Genomic DNA, 18,591 nt, shown 5'->3' on the forward strand with positions numbered 1-18,591 from the left:
GGGGGGGGGTGGCAGGGCTCAGCCTTAGAGACTGGGTGAGGAACTCAGAGAACTGCTGCTCCTCTGCATCAAAAGGAGCCAGCTGAGGTGGTTCCAAGCATCTGATCAGGATGCTTGCTGAGTTTAGAAAAGTGCATTTAATTAAGATTAAGCTTATAGTCCCCAGTGTATAAAATCATATTTTGGACCTAATCTTGTTGTTAATACTTTAAACACTTGAATTAAGCAATTCAAATTCAGCTCAGGGAGTTACTAACTAAGAGTACAAAGACAAACATGATCTGTGCACACAGCAGAAAGGGCATCACCGTAACTGTGTAGGTCAGAACAAACCCCTGGATTTTCCTTAACAAGTTATCTTACGCTCATGTACTGTAAAAATGCAACTGTTGGGATTAAAATACACACACACTCACACACCACATGCTGTATCATATATAGCAGTGTCTGACATAGATGAGATAAGGGGCTTAGACGGAGGGGGCAGGGTTGTTTCTGTGAAACTCTGAGTGACATGGCAGCTCTGGGGTAATCCTGCTAATCCTCTGCTAGCTCAGGGGTGCAGTGGGACTGAGGGCCTTTGACCCCGCTCCAAAAGGAGGTGTTAACACAGACGCAGAGACCAAACTTATGGTGACATTCGAAAACTCACAACAACACGTCCTCAGCAGAGCCGAAACCTGCATCAGCTGCAGGTCCTTCACGAGTAAATGATCGACTTTTATAGATCCTGAAAAGTCACTGATAACGTTTGTTTATGGTGAACTGCACGTTCATGTTTTGGGAGGTCACAAGGGATTATTATAAAGCAATTTAACTCTGACCCACTTATATGGTCACAATACTGTATGAGGTTATTGACAAACAGCTGATCTGTAGCACTTTTTTCTTCTTCTATTATATCATCTGACTTCCTGCTGGTCAGAATGTTCTAAATAAAAGACAAGGCACAGCACAAACACGGATATAATATTATTGGTAACCAGTAGAAATCGTAATCAGACATGCTAATTGTTTTTATTGTTCTGCTTTGTTTATACAAGCACAGCTCTGATGATTGTTTATAACACCCAGGAGGACAAATTATTGTTACTTTTTATGAATTTTTACATATATGAAATTGATAAATGTAAAACGAATTACTGGTATATGTTATTAAACTAATCATGATCAGTTTTATCCAATGATGTATGTCCAAAATCAATTTCAACCCTGAGCATCAAATAAATCACAATTTATTTATATAAAATCATGACTAACAATTATGATCTTATCTTATGATCCCCATATTTTGGGCTGTTCTTTGAAAATCAACTTTTTAGCAGCTCGAATTGTTCAAAGTAGTAATTTTAGTACATTTTCTTGGGTATAAAACTGATTAATCAACCCAGCAGAGGTGAAACTACTCAGGGTTGGCTCGGTCCAAACTGGTTTCTTTTTAACCCATCGGTTTTTAGTGTGAAGGAGAATGTTTGTTTATATATATATATATATATATATATATATATATATATATATATATATATGCCTATATCCCGGCAATTTCTTTTTTAATCCCTCAATTTGTGAAACAGGATGGTCTTATTTTGGAAGGTCCCAGCGGATGTGACGCTTGTGTAGATTCTGTCCAGCTTGACGCGGTTTGATAATCGGTGCCTTCCTGGTGGAGCGGCTCACACGCTGAGAAGTGATGGATGCGCGCTCACCGCTGCTGGACATCCTCTGCTTTATTTAACACCTTTCTGCTTTTAGTCGAATTATAACAATAAAAACGTTTATTTATGCGTGTTGGATGCAGAAAGTCAACCAAAGTTGTTTTTTTTAAACATATAGTTAGCTCTGTGTAATTTAGTTTTTATTTTGTTGTTTTCGGGGTAAATTGCGCGGCGGTTGCTGAGGATCAGAACCGGCTCAGAGGAGCGAGGCAGCTCTCTCAAAATGCCTTAAAACTGGAATCCAACTTTTTAACGGAGTTCTTATGGAATATAGTCCGATTCTGCACAGTTTCCATGTTGTGCCATCATCCTACGTGAAGAACAAACTCCTCGTGTTCTGCGTCATGCTGTCCCTGTGGGTCTACATGATTTACTGCTGCGTCGGCTACTGCTCAACGGTACCGAACCTGACGTACGGTTCGGCGAGGGGCCACGAAGCCGACGCTGCGGCTGACAGCCAGGGCTCCTCTCAGGGCGCTTCCAGGGACTTGCTGAATAATGAGAGCGATTTGGACAGCAGAGGAGACGAGTGGGATGAAGTCCGAGGCGAGGCGAGGGCGCTGGATGATAATAATGTCATCACGTCAAGCCTCCTCAATGAGACGGAAAGTAAAAAGTTGCCGCGGGCGATCATCATCGGGGTGAAGAAGGGAGGGACCCGCGCGCTGCTGGAGTTCCTGCGCCTGCATCCGGACATCAGGGCGGTGGGAGCCGAGCCGCACTTCTTCGACCGCAACTACGACAAGGGGCTGGAGTGGTACAGGTACAATAAACTCTCATTCATTAATACATCAGTCCCACCAGAATCTGAGTCATGAGTTGCTTCTGGATCAGAAAGATCAACATATCCGGCCACAAGGACTTAAAGAGAATCTGGGTTGGATCATATTTCCTGCCTGACTTTGAGCATCACTGCTCCTCCTTCGGCTGCACGAATCCCAACTTTATGTAAATTTTAGCCCCACTTTTTAAATATTTTCCTACATCCAACAACAAACAACAACCAAACTCAAACAAAAAGCATCGATTGCATTCCCCCAAAACTGATCCCACTAAAGCCTAATTTTACATTTTTGAAGACATATTTCTCACTTACAAGCCTTCCAATGCAGTTCCATAACAGTTACCACACATACATACATTTGTGGTAATTACCTTTAGAGTTGGATTTCCGTTTTTTTTTTTAAATCCTTGCTGATAAGAGGGTTTTTGTTTCGTTGTCTTCAGCAAGTGGATTATGTGTGCTTCTACTGCTTTTTAAATATATTTTAAAAACTATCAGTGAAGAATTGTAAATTCAGACTATGTTGTGTGCCGATTTATAAGAGGACAGTAAAACTTAAATTATGATTAAAACCCATTTTATTTAGCTGACCGTCAGAACAAAAACACAAACCTGAGCAGTTCATTTCTGGTTAAAAAAATAAAACAAAAGTTAATAATTTCCATTATGTAGGTGTGTCTTTAATAAAAGAACTGAAACTCAGCCTCACAATAACACACTGCTGATGAAGTGGGACACCAGGTGATAAGATTATCTAGATTATTCCACAAGCTGTTTGTGCACACAGCATTAAAACCATATTGGAGCAGGCCATTTAAACACTGAGATTGGGTAACCTGCTGTTTGAACAGCTGCAGGTTCAATCAAACCACAGTCGATTAAAAGCTCAATTTTTCAGTTGATGCTGACATTTTGGGCAACTCTTATTAGTCATGTTTCTTTGCAAAGTGCCGTTGGGTTTGTTCTTGTTTGCCTGACCTCTGTTAGTTCCTGGACGTTTTTTAAACTTCTGTCCTAGAATTTAGACTCTCTGACAGGTGTAAAAAAAGAAGAAGGTTTAGGTTTGACCTGGATGCAGTTTAAAGAATCAGACCTTCACTGTTGATGTGACACGGGCAAACGTTACATAATGTTTTCATCTTTGAGAAGCCTGGAGGAAAGTTCAGAATTCAAGGAGTTTCAAGCTATTGATTCTGTGGCTGTAATTCGTTTAGCTCTTCAATCCAAGTGGGTATCAGTGTCAAAAGGAGGCGACTGGGATCTGCAGCTGCTTGCATGTTCAGAATTGTGCAATGCAACATTTTTATTCTGTCATGGCAACGAATGTCCTTGTACCTCGTTCATGTGGGCAGACTTTTGCTTTTGTAGAAGCTGCACAATTATACAACTTTTCACTCTCGGTGAGACTGAACCACAGGAACAGAATTCTTTAAACCATTGATATATCATGTGTAAACATGGTTTCTAGAACTGATTTTGCATTCTGTGACTGAAATCAAACATAAAAAAAAGAGACATCAACGCTTCAGGTGTCCATTTGACTGAACCGAAGGGATTAAAAGACAATGTCAGAGGCTCTAAACAGTGTTTCAAAGCCGGCTCCATAATGCTACAAAAGGAGAAGTGAAGCATTGTTCAAAGGCCTTCTCGCCTAAGCTCCTTTAAGAAGTTCCGGGCAAGTTTGGACATTTTTGGACGATCAGTTTGAGAGAAAAGCCCTTTGTTAATCTCTGCTGACTGAGGATCCAGATTAAATTGTAATCTTCATATGTATAAAGACATTTTGGGCTTTGCATTAATGCTGTTTTATTAAGCCTCATGTGGTGCACAGGTTGACATTAAGAACCAGGTATGTTAAAAATAAAGAAGGGGATTATTAAAGAATAATACAGTTTCATGTTGTGTAAATAAAAGAAGCATTCGAGTGAGATGCAGTCTCTTGTTTGTGGTCACAAGTACACACAAATCCTATAATTCTGCAAAAAAAAACTATACAAAAAGCAAATGTTGCATAATGAGTCATATTTTCTCAAAAAGGCTATCTGGCTAATTAAAACGACTTAGCTTGAGTTGTCGCAGTAAGAGGTCTATGACTAAAATGGACCCTTTTGCAGAAGAACATGACATAAAATTAGCTTTTACCACTCATATTTTTTTATTGCTTTTTTAACATTGTGAAATATGCAAAGGTGTTTCCCCATACGTTTCACTTCACTGACCCTGAACTAAAGATGAGCAATCGTTTGGGGGACAAGAGCCGTCCAATGGGTGGGCTTATCAGTTCTTGTGGAGACACTGAGCTGTGCCCACGCTTTTTATCTGCTGTGATTGGTGTGTCCTTCCTGCTGGACGTCTGCTGTGTTCCTCACTTTTAGAGCCCCACATAGAGAATAGTCCTTCACACAGCATGATGCCGACCACATTATTGCATGTTTTCACCCCTTGGAAGAGAAAAAGAAGCAGACAGACAATTGTGCACACTTACAGAGCACAGGAGGCAACTCCCAAAAGCCGTGGGAACGGCTTCCTCTGCGGCCCCTCCTTTTTTCATGAGTAGCATAATTCTAACATCCTCCTATGTATCTTTTTTTAGTCAGATTAACTCATTTACTGAATTGAGACTTGGGTCAAGCTCCTCTGGGCGCCATACATTCGATGAGACTTAATTGCTGTAATCATGTTTTTCCTCTTGAGGTTCCGCATAAAGAACAAAGAGGAGCTTTCTTATGGACTCACAGAGGGTGTCAAAGAAGACGGCCTAATCCTCCGCAGGGCCCCAGGGGGAGCTCAGTGCAGGCCAGTGGCAGATAGAGGGCAGTAAATTTAAAGTGAGCCTTTTCTTACCGTTGCACTGTGGAGCTCAAGGAAAAGGGGATGCTGGAGAACCCCCCAAGGACTGCATTAACCCTGACAATAAAAGAGTAGACAATTAGTGTGAAACATGTTTTCTCTGCCTTCACTTTGTATGCAAATATGCTCACAAGGGTGAAAGTGCCCTTTGACGAGGCCCAGCAGGAGTCCAGCACAAAACGCAGTCACTGGAACCCGCCAAAGTAAAAGACTCAAACTCTATGCTTTTTTCCTCAAAGCTGACTTTCAGAGTTCACTGTGTGGAAAGTTGTTTGTTTGAGTCCAGTTGGGGCTTCCTTTTGCTTACTTGACACTTTTCGATGCAAAGAGGAATTGGTTTAGGTTAACACTCTCATGATAAAGGGATCTTCCAGCCAAAATGTATGCGTCAGCAGCACACTGACAGGAAAAGAAGGGGAATGGTGCATTAATAATGACATGCTTTAAAAAAGATCTCACAAGAGCTTTCTGTTGTTTCAAATATATATATTCTGTAAATCAAGACACAATAAAGCTCAAAAACTTTTCCATAATCTTTCAAATGTTTCATCTAAGATCAAATTACTGCTTCAGCATTATTTTTCTGGCAACGTGCACCTCCCCCCTTGTTTTTTTTTCTTTACGTCGAAGATTTGAGTTAAAATTTGTTGCAACAACCCTATCTTGAAGCAATTTGTCAAACCGCAGCACTTATAGCAGCACTTTGGAAACACTGAAACCAAACAAGCTCTCTACATTACATCCCCTTGAGTTGTTGACTGCTTCATCTCCCTCTTTTGTAGACTCTTCAGAGAGAATTTGTTTCCTGCCTCTGTCTTTCTCTCCGCTGCACAGACAGAAGTCAGAGCATCCTGAGAAAGAGGCAGTCTGTCTCAGCCTCCTTTGTTTTGTTCTTTGAAGTCTTGTTTGTGCTTGCTGATCCTCTCAGACCCGCACGCATCTGCGGGGAATTACTTGATGGGTCCAAACAAATACATAAATCGGAAATGTATATGCAAAAATAAAAAATAAAAAATTTATACCAAATGGAAGTGGAGATTTAAAAATGCTATAGCTTTGATGTATGAAAAAGAAAATGTTTTAAATACACCAGATTCTGACTAAACACAGCTTTTCTTACTTAGAGTTTTAAAAGAGCAGAAAACTTAATAAAACATCTTTCTATGAATCATCCTTTTGATTGGCCTATGTTCCAGCCTGATGATGTCATTCTTTTGGCAGTCGGGAAAGTTAAATCTGCCCATCCCATTCTACATTCTCAGTTTTACAGGCCCACTCTCATGAATTTGGATCTTTCTCTGGTTTTTGCATTTTAAATGAGTCTTTATTTGGTATTTGTGTGTTTCATGGGGATTTTGGTAGTTTTTGTTAATCAGTTATGTTATTTTTGCAGCGTTCATGGCCTCCAGAAGTCATTAGTTATCCCTGTTCAAGCTCCTCACCCAGCTACTGTGTCCCATTCTTAAACAGTGCAACTGTTGTCATTTACTAATCCCCCCTCTCAGTAGAAATTCTTCATGGCTTTTCCTACTCTTTGTCAGATCCTCCATTTGTACCGTCATCATGCTGCTAGCTCCCTGTAGGTACCAGGTCCGCTGCTGGTTTTTCATTGGTTTAAGTTACTAAAGTACTGCTTCATTGTGATTTAGCCTCCAGTGTATCTTCATATGGGTCCTTTTACAGCTAACCATTACTAAATGTGACCATGCAATATACTTGAGCTAAACTTTTCAGGTCAGAGGAAGCTGCTATAAAGGACATTCAGCACCTATCTACACAATCTAAAGCTACAATATCAATTAATTTAATAAACTCCAACACCCAAATTAACAGAAAATTAACTGAGTGGTATATTCTGAAGCAAGACTGACAACTGTGTGCCAGAATGGCTTTGACACTTTTTCATCCTGCTTCTCTTCCTCCTTTTCACAGAACGGTCTTGTTTTCACCAGACAGCCAGGCGGTCTTCAGTTCTTCATACATTCTGACAGTTATTGTGTAGGATGGGGGGAGAAAGACTGTCTGCACACTATCATTGTGATTCAGGAATGCTGCTGGGAGACTGAGTGCTGTTCAGCATCATCCAAGAAGGTCATTTCTGTAAAGTGTGATGATTATGATGACTTTCAGTGCCTGATAAAAGATTAGCTGCAGTACACCTTCCCTAAAGATGTTTTCCTCTTGGGTTTCTGTCTGGAACTTCTCTCCCAGCAAGATGGTCTGATTGTTCCAAGTGGCTGCATACCACCACCTCTCATTCGGCCTTAAAGAAGAGGGATGATTCCCACAGTAGCTCAGCCCCTCTCAGAGCTGCAGGCTGAGATAAGAAGGCGTCGTAGCATTAGATCACGCAGAAGCTTTTTATGGAGATGCTCCTTGTCACAGCTCTCTACAAAGCTTTAATATAGATGCCAATTTGAGTCAGTCAAGAAGAATACTGTGAGGTACGCAGGATTTCACAGGATTTTTCCTTTTAGTGTAGTAGTTCCCGACTTTAGTGAACTAATTGGAAAGGGCAATCCCACAGCAGAAATAAACACTAAGCTGCGTGCGCTGATTGTAAATTTCTACCTTTGAACCTGCTTCCTAATAAAAGTGAGGGTAAACAGGGGACAAAGTTTTACATTCTGTCTGCTAGAGCCGGTTTAATAGGCACAGCTGAATGTCTGGCAGACAAAACAAAAACACAACACAGCCCAACTTTTGTGCTTTACAGTACTGTGCAAAAGTCTTGAGTCATTCTTCATTTCTTTTACTTTTACTTCCAGAGAAGCCAGACTTTCTTGTACTATTTTAAAATAGTCTTGAGCAGTTGATTTTTAGACTTTGGCTGCTTTTAAGTAATTTTCAGTCCAGTACGGGACCATTTACAGAGGAATATATATATTTAAGTTTCTTACCTCTGACCTATAAATCATTCTCGTAAAAAAGGCCCCTACATTTAAGGAATGAATCTGTTGTGTTGTTTTCTTCAAGCACACACTGCACACTATGCTGTCATGGTCAGGCTCAAGGACAAGGACTAAAATGAGTAAAAAACAGCCAAAGTTCAAAAAAAGTTGTCAAAGACTTTCAGAAATCCTGGTTTAAAACTTTTGCACAGTACTGTTTATCTGAGAAAAGCAAATAGTGAAAGCTTGCTACCCTAACCAGTTCATGGGAGCTTTGTCACATTTTGCTCGTTCAGAGATGACATTCTTTTCTACCTCTCCAAAGATGAATAATACATGTTCTCCTCATGTACAATGTTTTTATTGTTGACAAAGTGGAAAGTTTGATGTTTGTATGGTTTTGTGTCCCTTGAGGCCTCACGAAAGCCTGCGGCGGCGTGTGTATCCAAGAGCTGTAGAAGATAATTGCAGAGGGTTCTGATAGAGTTGTTTGTGCTTCTTGTACCTATTACCTTGATTAGGTTTGTGGTGTTTTCACCACATACAATGGTTGCCAAGGCTCTGAGGGACAGAGAAGTGCAATAACCATTGTTCACACACAATGGTAAATGGTCCATACTGAAATAACACTTTAAATCTTATTCAGGTTCTACAAAGTGCTTTACCATGTGCTTCCTGTTCACTCATGGATATTGTCATAAAGCATTTCTATTACAAGTTGCAGTGCTAATTATACAGTACTTTTTCTATCAGCCATACACTGATGAGTATATCATAGACAATATGGAGGTTCAGTGTCATGCCCAAGGACAGGCTGGATCTTCAATTTACAAGCTGTAGGACAGCCACTCACTGCAAGAACTAATAGAAGCTCTTGAAATGTGTGGTATTGATGGCGACAGCAAGTGGGTTTGCTCCTTACTGTTTTCTATCAGGCCTGTGCACCCTGATAGAAGCAGTGTTATAGCCAGAAAGAAGCCTTTATTTCTGAAATCTAGGGGGAAAGTGTTTGATGACGGGAGGAAATGTCACCTTAAATAATAAAAAAGACCTATCTGAGGGAAAATGTTTGAGGTGGGCATATGACACTTTTGTTGGTAGATTTAAGGGAGGGCATCTATTGTAAGCGCGGGCTTAAAACAGCACTTGAAATGATGCAAAAACTATGTATGTTTGCTAATATGATGGATGGAGAAGAGGAGACAAAGAGATGAAAAAAAAAGCAGGCAATGATGATCAACCACCCAAACCCAAAACAAACTTTAAACTAACACTTGACTTATTTTGTTGCAGTCTTGTTCAGGCAGAAGAAGCTCACATTTTTTTCCTTCAACAAGGGACATGGTATAAAATGCTTGATAACCACTGCTTTAGGTGATGACAGTTCATGGGAAAGAAAAGTATGTTTGTGGGGCACTATAAAAGAATGTGTAATGCCTATGTAATCATTTCGCTTTTTTCTCTTTTCGAAGTGCTCTACATTCTGAAATCTTACAGAAAATGTTCAACTTTTTTTTCTGCCACATAAATTTTAGGATGAAAGCTGCTGGGTTTGGAGAGGGATACTGAAACTCCTTGTATGCATACCAACAGATGGTTGGAAATTATTGTAATCATGTTAATGATATGGCTCCTCTGGGTTCCTGTTGTTTGATTTAGAACAACCACTCAGTTTCAGAATCTTAAAACATTGCTAGTACTTAAATAATTGAAAAAAATATCTTATAACGGCTTTAAACCTACATGAGGCATGTTGGAAGATTACTCTTGCAAGGACTACATGTAACACCAGGACTTATAGCCAAAGAGATCTCTGCACACTGCTCTCAATTACAGACATTTGTTAAAACAGCGTGCTAGTTCATACTCTAATGAAGAACTGCAGAGAATGAAATCTTGCTCCAACATACTTGGTACATATTGTAGATTTTACTGAGTACACTTTTTTCAGTTTTCAGCAAAAGACTTAAAGCTAATAAAAAGGTAATGATATTAAACAGTATATTTAAGGTTTTTCACATAAGAATTTTAAGGATTCAATTCAGTTGAGTCAACTGAGTTTACAAGAAAGACAGTCAACCAGCTTTTAATGCTACATCTTGTTTGGTTTAGTACTAATCCTCTTTGGGTCACTTTAGCCATTATCCAGTGAAGGCTACAGTTAATAGGCTATATTACCCAGCACCAACCATGACCAAAAAGGACATGCAGTTATGGGAAAAAAAACACTTGTAAGCATTTTATGGATTCTCTCCAAATGAATATTAAAGATTCATAACATGTTTGCATTTTCACAAACTATTACCATGTTAGGAGAGTGGCACGTGGCATTAAAACAATTTCTTAGACACATCCTGAACTTTGTATTGTATCTACATGCAGCCACTGATGATTGACATGACTCCTGCTCTACCTGACATTTTCTGTCACTTTAGGTATATTTCACTGACTAGGTAAATGCAGCTCATGACATCTATGATTGTTCTCTTTATGATGATTGACTAGCTCCTGAGTGGCAGGACCTGACCCGAAGTGACTATGTCACTGTTAATCTTGTCTTCCTTAAACTGCACTCATGCGAGTTGTTGTATTTTTAAGCATATGTCACCAGCAGATCCAATATAAATAAAATGTTTGTTTAATTTGCAGGGACTTGATGCCCAAGTCATCAGAAGGTCAACTGACGATGGAAAAAACTCCCAGCTACTTTGTCACAAGGGAAGTCCCTGCTCGGATCTACACCATGTCTAAAGAAACTAAACTGATTGTTGTTGTCCGGAATCCTGTCACAAGGGCCATCTCGGACTACACCCAGACACGCTCCAAGAAGCTGGACATCCCCTCCTTTGAGAGCCTCACTTTTAAAAACATGTCAGCAGGTCTGATTGACACCACGTGGAGCGCCGTTCAAATTGGCCTGTATGCCAAGCACCTTGAGCGTTGGCTCCAGTTCTTCCCCATGGAGCAGATGCTGTTTGTTAGTGGGGAGCGTCTCATTACCGACCCTGCGGGTGAGATGGCTCGTGTCCAGGACTTTCTCGGACTCAGGAGGGTCGTCACGGAGAAGTATTTCCACTTTAACCCAGCAAAAGGCTTCCCCTGCCTTAAGAGACCCGAGGGAAACAGCAAGCCGCACTGCTTGGGGAAAACCAAAGGCAGGACTCATCCTAATATTGACCCAGAGGTGGTGCAGAGACTAAGAGACTTCTATAAACCCTTTAATAGGAAGTTTTACAAGATGACAGGTCAAGACTTTGGCTGGGATTAACAGAAGAATAATTACAGACTTATGCTGGTCCTTTGTCTGTGTTTTTATTTTTTATAATTTTATCATCTGGGATAAATTGTGATACAGTGTATGTACAGTATTTAGTGGCATGTAAAAAAAACTCAGAAGTCTATTTTATGATAATTTATTGTTAAAATATTGAGTCACAAATCTGCCTGATCAGGTTTTTTCATGGTTTATATTTCATAATTATTTTTCTAAAAGCACAATATGTTGTTTATTTTTTTTACAGGTATTACTGAGCAGCATCAGTGTCCGTGTTTATCTGGAATTCTTTTGGCTTTTGTTTCACCTCAAACTGAATAAGATCCAGCTCCACAACAAACTGGTAATATCCCCTTAACATTTGCCTGACCCTCAGAGGACTGTGCACCCACTTAGTCAGGTCGATATCAGCCTCAGCTGATCCTGTGCAACTTGCCAGGTGGATCAATACAGTAATAGCTCCTCATCATGTCAATTAGGCCTGAGTGATGGCATCGCCTTGATCTCTTGAGCGTCTCAATAAAACATTTATCCATCAATGGTGCAATGTTTATGGCTGAGCTTTGAGCCAAACTCAAGTTAATATAAAAATATAATTACTGCTGGAGTTTTCTGACTTGACTAGTATTTATAGCGTTGATCCAAGAGGGAATTCGGTCACAACACCAAGACGTTATTATCCGTTTTCCTTTATAGAGGTGCTGCTCGAGCTTCATAATCTCTATACAGAAAACGATTTTATAAAAAGTCATATGACTGAGTCACATTTATTGATCTGGACTGAAATTGCTTGCATTGATCACTATGTGCAGTTGTTTTTTACTGCTGTTGATGCATTGTGTGTTAATTACGCCTGTTCACAGAATACATCAATGAACGTGAGCGTCTCTTTTTTTAACTTTCAGTATCACCTGAACTGAAGTAAAATCAGCCTAGTCATTCAGTTAAGTTTTTTTTTAAGGTTGAGTTTTATTCAGCCTTTGTAATCATGCTTTTGTCAGCATTTTACTATCATTCAGCATCATTCATGATGCTGAATGATGAGCTACAATCCCTCCGTGAAGGCACTATTTTTTCTGTTTGCATTGATTTACAGTACAGACATTGAAAGGAAGCAGTTATGAGTAAGACCCCAGGGAAATGCTGCAGTTGTGTGGTTTTCATGAAATTGAAAGTAAATGTTTTTCCAGAATATTTTGCCATTTGTATTTATTGTTTGAAAATAGCAGAAATTATCTGTATTTGCTGAAAAAGCTTCACTTTTTTTTTTCCTCTCACTAAACCTTAAATTACCTGTTTGAATTTTTGGATTTCCACAGGAAAATGCAGACCGCTGTGTCTAATTTGCCATCTTGCACATTATTGTGCTAATTAGCACAGCGCTATTAACGACTTTTAGGTGTCTCAGCCTCCCACTGCCACCACTGAAAAAGTGTTGTTGCCATGAACCCAGCAAACATAAATTAAAGTGGAAGTATCATATTACGAAAAGCACTGGTGCGCTTTTATGTCCCTTGATATCACACTTTTGACAGTTTGTCAGTCTTAAACACTAAAAATTATTAAAAAGTTGATTTTGCTGGTGAGTGTTATACCTGCTTGCTTTAATTTAACATATATTTAATGCTATCTTTGTTTTATGAACCATTATATATAAAGGTGGTGTTTGTTGTCAGTTAACCTTTTTTTAAGCAATCTATTCCACCATTTATGTTTCACAGGCTGCAGCAGAACAGAAGTGATGCCTTGAGAGAAAGAGATGAATCAACTTGCTCTATTAACAAACAACCTTTATTTAACTCCATAGCAAAACACCTTCATTTACCTGCGGCTGCCAGAGTTGATGAAACCAGTTTCCCTGGTGGCAGGTCGGCTGTCTGATCACCCAGGAAGCAGCTCCCTTTGCAATTAAAGGGATAGAGTAGGAGTGCTGTAATTGCCAGGCTCCCAGCTGGGAATTTGCTGTTAGCATACTTCCCTGCAGGCAGTTGTAAGGGAGGCTGCTCTTGTTTGAAGGTTGGAAAGACAAGGAAAATAGACAACTGGCAGCGTGGAGAATCAAGCACCTTCAAACATGCACTTGACAGCTACTGCTCGGGGAATAAAATCAGAGGTTCTGAATAAAAGTGAAGGAAAAGAAAATGTCTCACACCCAGCAGAGCATTTGGTTCAATAAACAGTAGGGCAGAATATTTTAGCCAAGGTGGAGGCAATGGGATGAATTGTAGCATCATTAAGATGTCAAGAAAAAGAAAACATGCAATCTTTGCAAAGATTAGTTAAAATATTTAGCTTGTGCCTGCAGGAATAACTGCAAATTTAGGACATGGTTCTTTACAGTCACCTTGTTAAGTTCACACTTTAGCCTTTAAATTGCATTAATAACAGAACATAACAGATGAGAAAATAAAAACAACTAGGAACGAGAAGAGAAAAATAAAGGCGTCAGCCTGGCTCTGTGGTGGACAAGGAGAAGGGGCTGTGGTAGCTCGGTGGTCAGTACCGCGGTTTTGTAATCCTGAAGCTGCAGGTTCACGCTCAGGTTGCATCAGGAAGGGCATTCGGCATAAAAATGCAAGTTTGGCTTCGAGCCATGACCTTCAGCATTCACTCAGTTTGCAGTCAAGTATGATAAATGAACTGTACTTATTTGGCATTTTTCTAGCCAACCAGGCTACTCAAAGCGCTTTACAACACAATCTGCCCTCCCGTACACACACACACACACACACACACACACACAAACATTCATACAACAAACGGCTGGGATGAGAGTCAGCTCCTATAAGTCTGAAGCCATTGTTTTTTAACTGGAAAAAGATGAAATGCTCCCTCTGGATCGGGGATGAGTCTCTGCCACAAGCGGAGGAGTTTCAGTGTCTGAGACTTTTGTGCACAGGTGAATGTAGGATGGAGCTGGAGATGGATCAATGAGCAGGGCCGAAAGGCTCTCTGTTTACTGGTCTGTTTACATTCCAACCCTCACCTGTGATCATGAGGTATGGATCATGACCAAAAGAACAAAATCCTGGACACAAGTGGCTGAAATCGGCTTCCTCTCAGCCTTAGATATCGGGTGAGGAGCTCAGAGCAGAGATGCTCCTCCTTTGCATTCAACGGATTCAGCTGAGATGTTTCAAGCATCTGAGTTGGTCACCTCCCTCTGAAGGTTTTCCAAGCATGTCCCGCTGGGAGAAGACTCCAGGGCAGACCCAGAACCTGCTGCAGGGATTATATGTATATCTGCTCTGGCTTTTGAGTACCTTGTGATGCCTCGGGAGGAGCTGGAGTGTCGCTGGGGAGAGGTATGTCTGGGTTTCCCTCCTAGACCTGTTGCCCCTGCAACCCAACCACAGAGAAGTGGTAAAAAATGGATGGATGGATGGATTGCTATCTTAGCAACTAAAATCAATCTTGTTTCCCTGTGGAAGCTGTTGTTTTTTAAACTTTGCAGAGAAATTTGGCATTAGCTGTGCTGTCTTCCACATCAAGAAGATCCAAATGGACTCTTGCTAATCTAAAGTTATAATCTAAATCTAAAGCATAAACTGTTACAATGCACAGGAGCAAAACCCAAAACAGCATTTGAAAAAACAAGAACACAAACAAATCAAAAACAAAACAGAATTACCATCACAACATACCAGAACATCCAAACATTCCAGTTAATGCAATGACAAAAAGCTTAACATTTTTAATGAAAACTGCAGCAAAACCTAACTTTTATTTGTGATTTTACTTTGAGCTTGCTAAATTATCAACACGATATTAACAGAGAAAGATAACAGAAGCAGCTGTATACCTCTCCTTTCTGGAATGTCTTTGAATCCTTGCAGGGTTTAATAATCTCTCAGCACTGAATGTATGATATCTGGGATAAAAAACGCCAGATGAGAAAGACAGGAACAATAAAATCATTTTCAACTAAAGTTTGTTTCAGAGGCTGATAAGACAATTGCCTTCCTCCTTGTCCCTTAATCTTTTATTGACCATAGTAAAAACCTTAATCCTAATCCCAGAGGAAGGGCAAGGTTTAATCTGTAGACTTGGTGTTGACATGTATAATATGTGCTGACATAGTTTATTTAAATCTAATCCCTCTTCCTGAAAAAGCCTGCGGTTTTGAGTGGGACCACCTTGAGTTATGTAACTTCAAAAACAACAGAGAGCTAACACTTGAAGTCAATGCAGATGTTTTTCCAAACTACCAGTTTGTGCAACAAAACACACCCACCCTGAGCTTGTAAGGTCAGATCTAATTACTGGATTAACTGCTGTCAGAATCTGATGTGTTTTTTCCTGTAAACCAGCTTCACAGTGGCAGGAACTTGCCGATGCACTTCTGCGTCTGAATACAGTTTGTCAAAACATATTGCGTGACTAAACACTTCTCAGCATGTTCACCTTTAATAATGAGGCAGATTCCACACTTTATTTGCTCAAATGTCACAGGGTTAATAGATTAAAAAAAAACTGGTTCATACCAACCATTTAAAATATTTAATTTTTATGAGTTTTTGATTAACCAAGGAACAATTTCTTTAAAATCTGTGTAAGTGATCGTGTGAAGGAGCACTGGCTGATGGTACTACATTGCTATTTTCCATATGATTACTATTTTGCTGATGTGTGCCTGATTGTTTTAGTTCATTAAATGACAGTTTTAATTTATTAAAGTCTCAGACCTTAACTTTAGTTCAGTTTCATTTAGTAATGGCTTTGATTCTAATTTGCTTTCAAACACAAGATTAATTTTACTTCTTGTGTTTTTCAGTGTTTCTGACTGGTGGTTTAATGGGACCTGACAATGTTCTTATGTTGTCTTATGGAGGAATTTTATGAACTTGGAGAAAGCAAAACCTCTTGTTGTTTCATTTAAACCACATGCTGATTATATCGCCTGCACTCTAAAAAGGCTGGACCTTCAGGCTTTTTGCAATGAGATTATGAGGCTTTAACATATGGCACTCTACTTAAGCTGAGCTTTGAAGTTGCTCAGTTTTTTTTTGTTTTACTTTTATGCCAATTATTCTGACAAGACAAATATTTTCTCTTATTGATAATCTTGATCTGATTTTACATTAATCTAAAAGAGAAACAAACCACTGCTCAGTGAGTCTGAGAAGACTGCAAGTTGCACCACCAGCAGTGAAACGTGCTTGCTGTAACCAGAGATTCCCTCGAGGAGAGGTATGCAAGGAGAAGTGCCCTCTAACCAGGACAGGCAGTTTTGTCGTTAATGCTCATTCTGTGGTCTCCCAGCACTATTTATTGCAGTCGCCCGCCTGCCTGGTACCACTTTAGATTCTCCATTAGGCTAGACCTCTCCAAATCCCAGTGGCATGTCACAGTAATGACTTTATCATTGGACCTGAGTATGATCGCAAAAGCATTTAGGTTTCAGAAACACTGTCATTTCATCCACATTCAAAATAATTTACGTGGGTCATATATCTCAGAGGCTTCAAATAACTTTATTTTTTCTTCAGTCGAATAGAAACTGTATGAAACAATCAAGATTAGCCCCCAGTGAGCACACCCAGCTCAGACATGCCAGGGTTTTTTCTGTTTTATCCTGCTTTCTCTGTAATGAGGTGCATCTAACCCTCTGCTCTCTGCACCAATGTCACCTCCATAATCCCAGATCTGCACCGCAGCGGGGGGACAGACATTCAAGACCCCCAGCAGGACTGTCTGTTACGTGGTCTGTCATGTGTCTTTAACCATTAGATGAGCCGTAGGATCCTTCGGCTGGTGGTAATCTGCAATAAAGTGTATCTCCCTGCTTGAGCTGGACCCAAGATCCAACAGTTACCAGCTTCTCTGCATGTTTTGTTAATTTGATATGACATGATGTAAAACCTTTTACAAACAGTAAAACTCATATGAAGAACACAGCTGAGCCTGTGAGCCAATATATTTCCTAAAGTTATGTAATTAAAACTTATTTCAGTTCGACTATATGTCATGGAAAAGATGATGGCAGAAGTTTAAGATTCTCAATCTTGTTCACTTCAAACAATAAAATTACAAGGACAATGACGGGAATCAAAGAACTGCTTCAAACTGAAATAATTTTAAGGCTTTCAGGGATTTATTCTTAGTTTTCAACTGATTTTTAGCAGCTCCTCAGATTAATCAGAAAATGAATACAACTCAGCAGTGACTTTCCTGAAAGTGTTTTTTTTTTTATTATAATGATAAAATTCAACAACAACAAAAAAAAAACTAAACACTTGACTGATAGGATGAAATTTGCTTTGGTCAACATTGGCAGAAATGCAAAAAAATGCTATGACTGATATAGTGCAATCCAACACACTCCTTATTGTGCAATGAATGATACAGAGTTAATGGAACTTCACAGCGTTTACGGAAATGACACGGTGTGTGCTGACAGACTGAAATGAAACAACCTTTATTTGAATTTGCACATTTATTTTTAATAATTCTAAGCTTCAAATGGATTCCCCATAAGGCTGAAATACATATCTTAATAATTTTTATTTCTTCAACAAGCTCGCAAACTGCTGCTGATCTGAATCTACTCTGATCTCAGTCTCCCTCACCCTGCTGTTCGTAGTCGTGAACATCAAGTTCCTGATTGGTCATGGGCTCGATTGAATAAAATTCCTTGAGTTGTCATGGTTTCAAGGAAGCACTTGAGATCTTCTCTTTTAAATCAAGTTTATATTCCACCTTGAAGCAGACAAAATATTGAACAGATTAGAGGCTATGAAGGAAAGAAAGCTGACGTTAATTGTTGATGAAGAAAAAACAAAAAAGCCAATGAAAAAAGTCAAGCTCCCCCCCAAACAAAGATTTACCAAATTACCACCAATCTACCCTCGTATCCTCCCACTCTACTTCCTGTTTCCCTCCATCTGCAAGCTTGTGCTGCATCACACCACATCTGAAAGCCTCAGCAATTATCCTGTAATTCATTCAAAACCTCTCTCTCTGCTGGTTTCCCCTTTGATGAATTTCATTAAGTCACAATGTGAGACAGCAAGCTTTGCCCCAAAGCCCAGTTTTTTCAGTTCTGTGGGTGTGCACCAGCTGGTCAAAGTTATGTGG

General features: G+C 39.7%; 1 protein-coding gene across 1 annotated transcript; it reads left to right on the forward strand.

Annotated features, from left to right (window-relative positions):
- The first annotated feature begins 1,653 nt into the window (after window positions 1-1,653).
- hs3st3b1a (heparan sulfate (glucosamine) 3-O-sulfotransferase 3B1a) lies at window positions 1,654-13,106 on the forward strand. Its single transcript, XM_017425291.3, has 2 exons — window positions 1,654-2,478; window positions 10,890-13,106. The coding sequence occupies exons 1-2, from the start codon at window positions 1,979-1,981 to the stop codon at window positions 11,506-11,508; spliced, it is 1,119 nt and encodes a 372-aa protein (XP_017280780.1). The 5' UTR covers window positions 1,654-1,978; the 3' UTR covers window positions 11,509-13,106.
- Window positions 13,107-18,591: the final 5,485 nt, after the last annotated feature.

Source organism: Kryptolebias marmoratus, linkage group LG12 (assembly GCF_001649575.2).
Source record: "Kryptolebias marmoratus isolate JLee-2015 linkage group LG12, ASM164957v2, whole genome shotgun sequence".
NCBI classification, from domain to species: domain Eukaryota; kingdom Metazoa; phylum Chordata; class Actinopteri; order Cyprinodontiformes; family Rivulidae; genus Kryptolebias; species Kryptolebias marmoratus.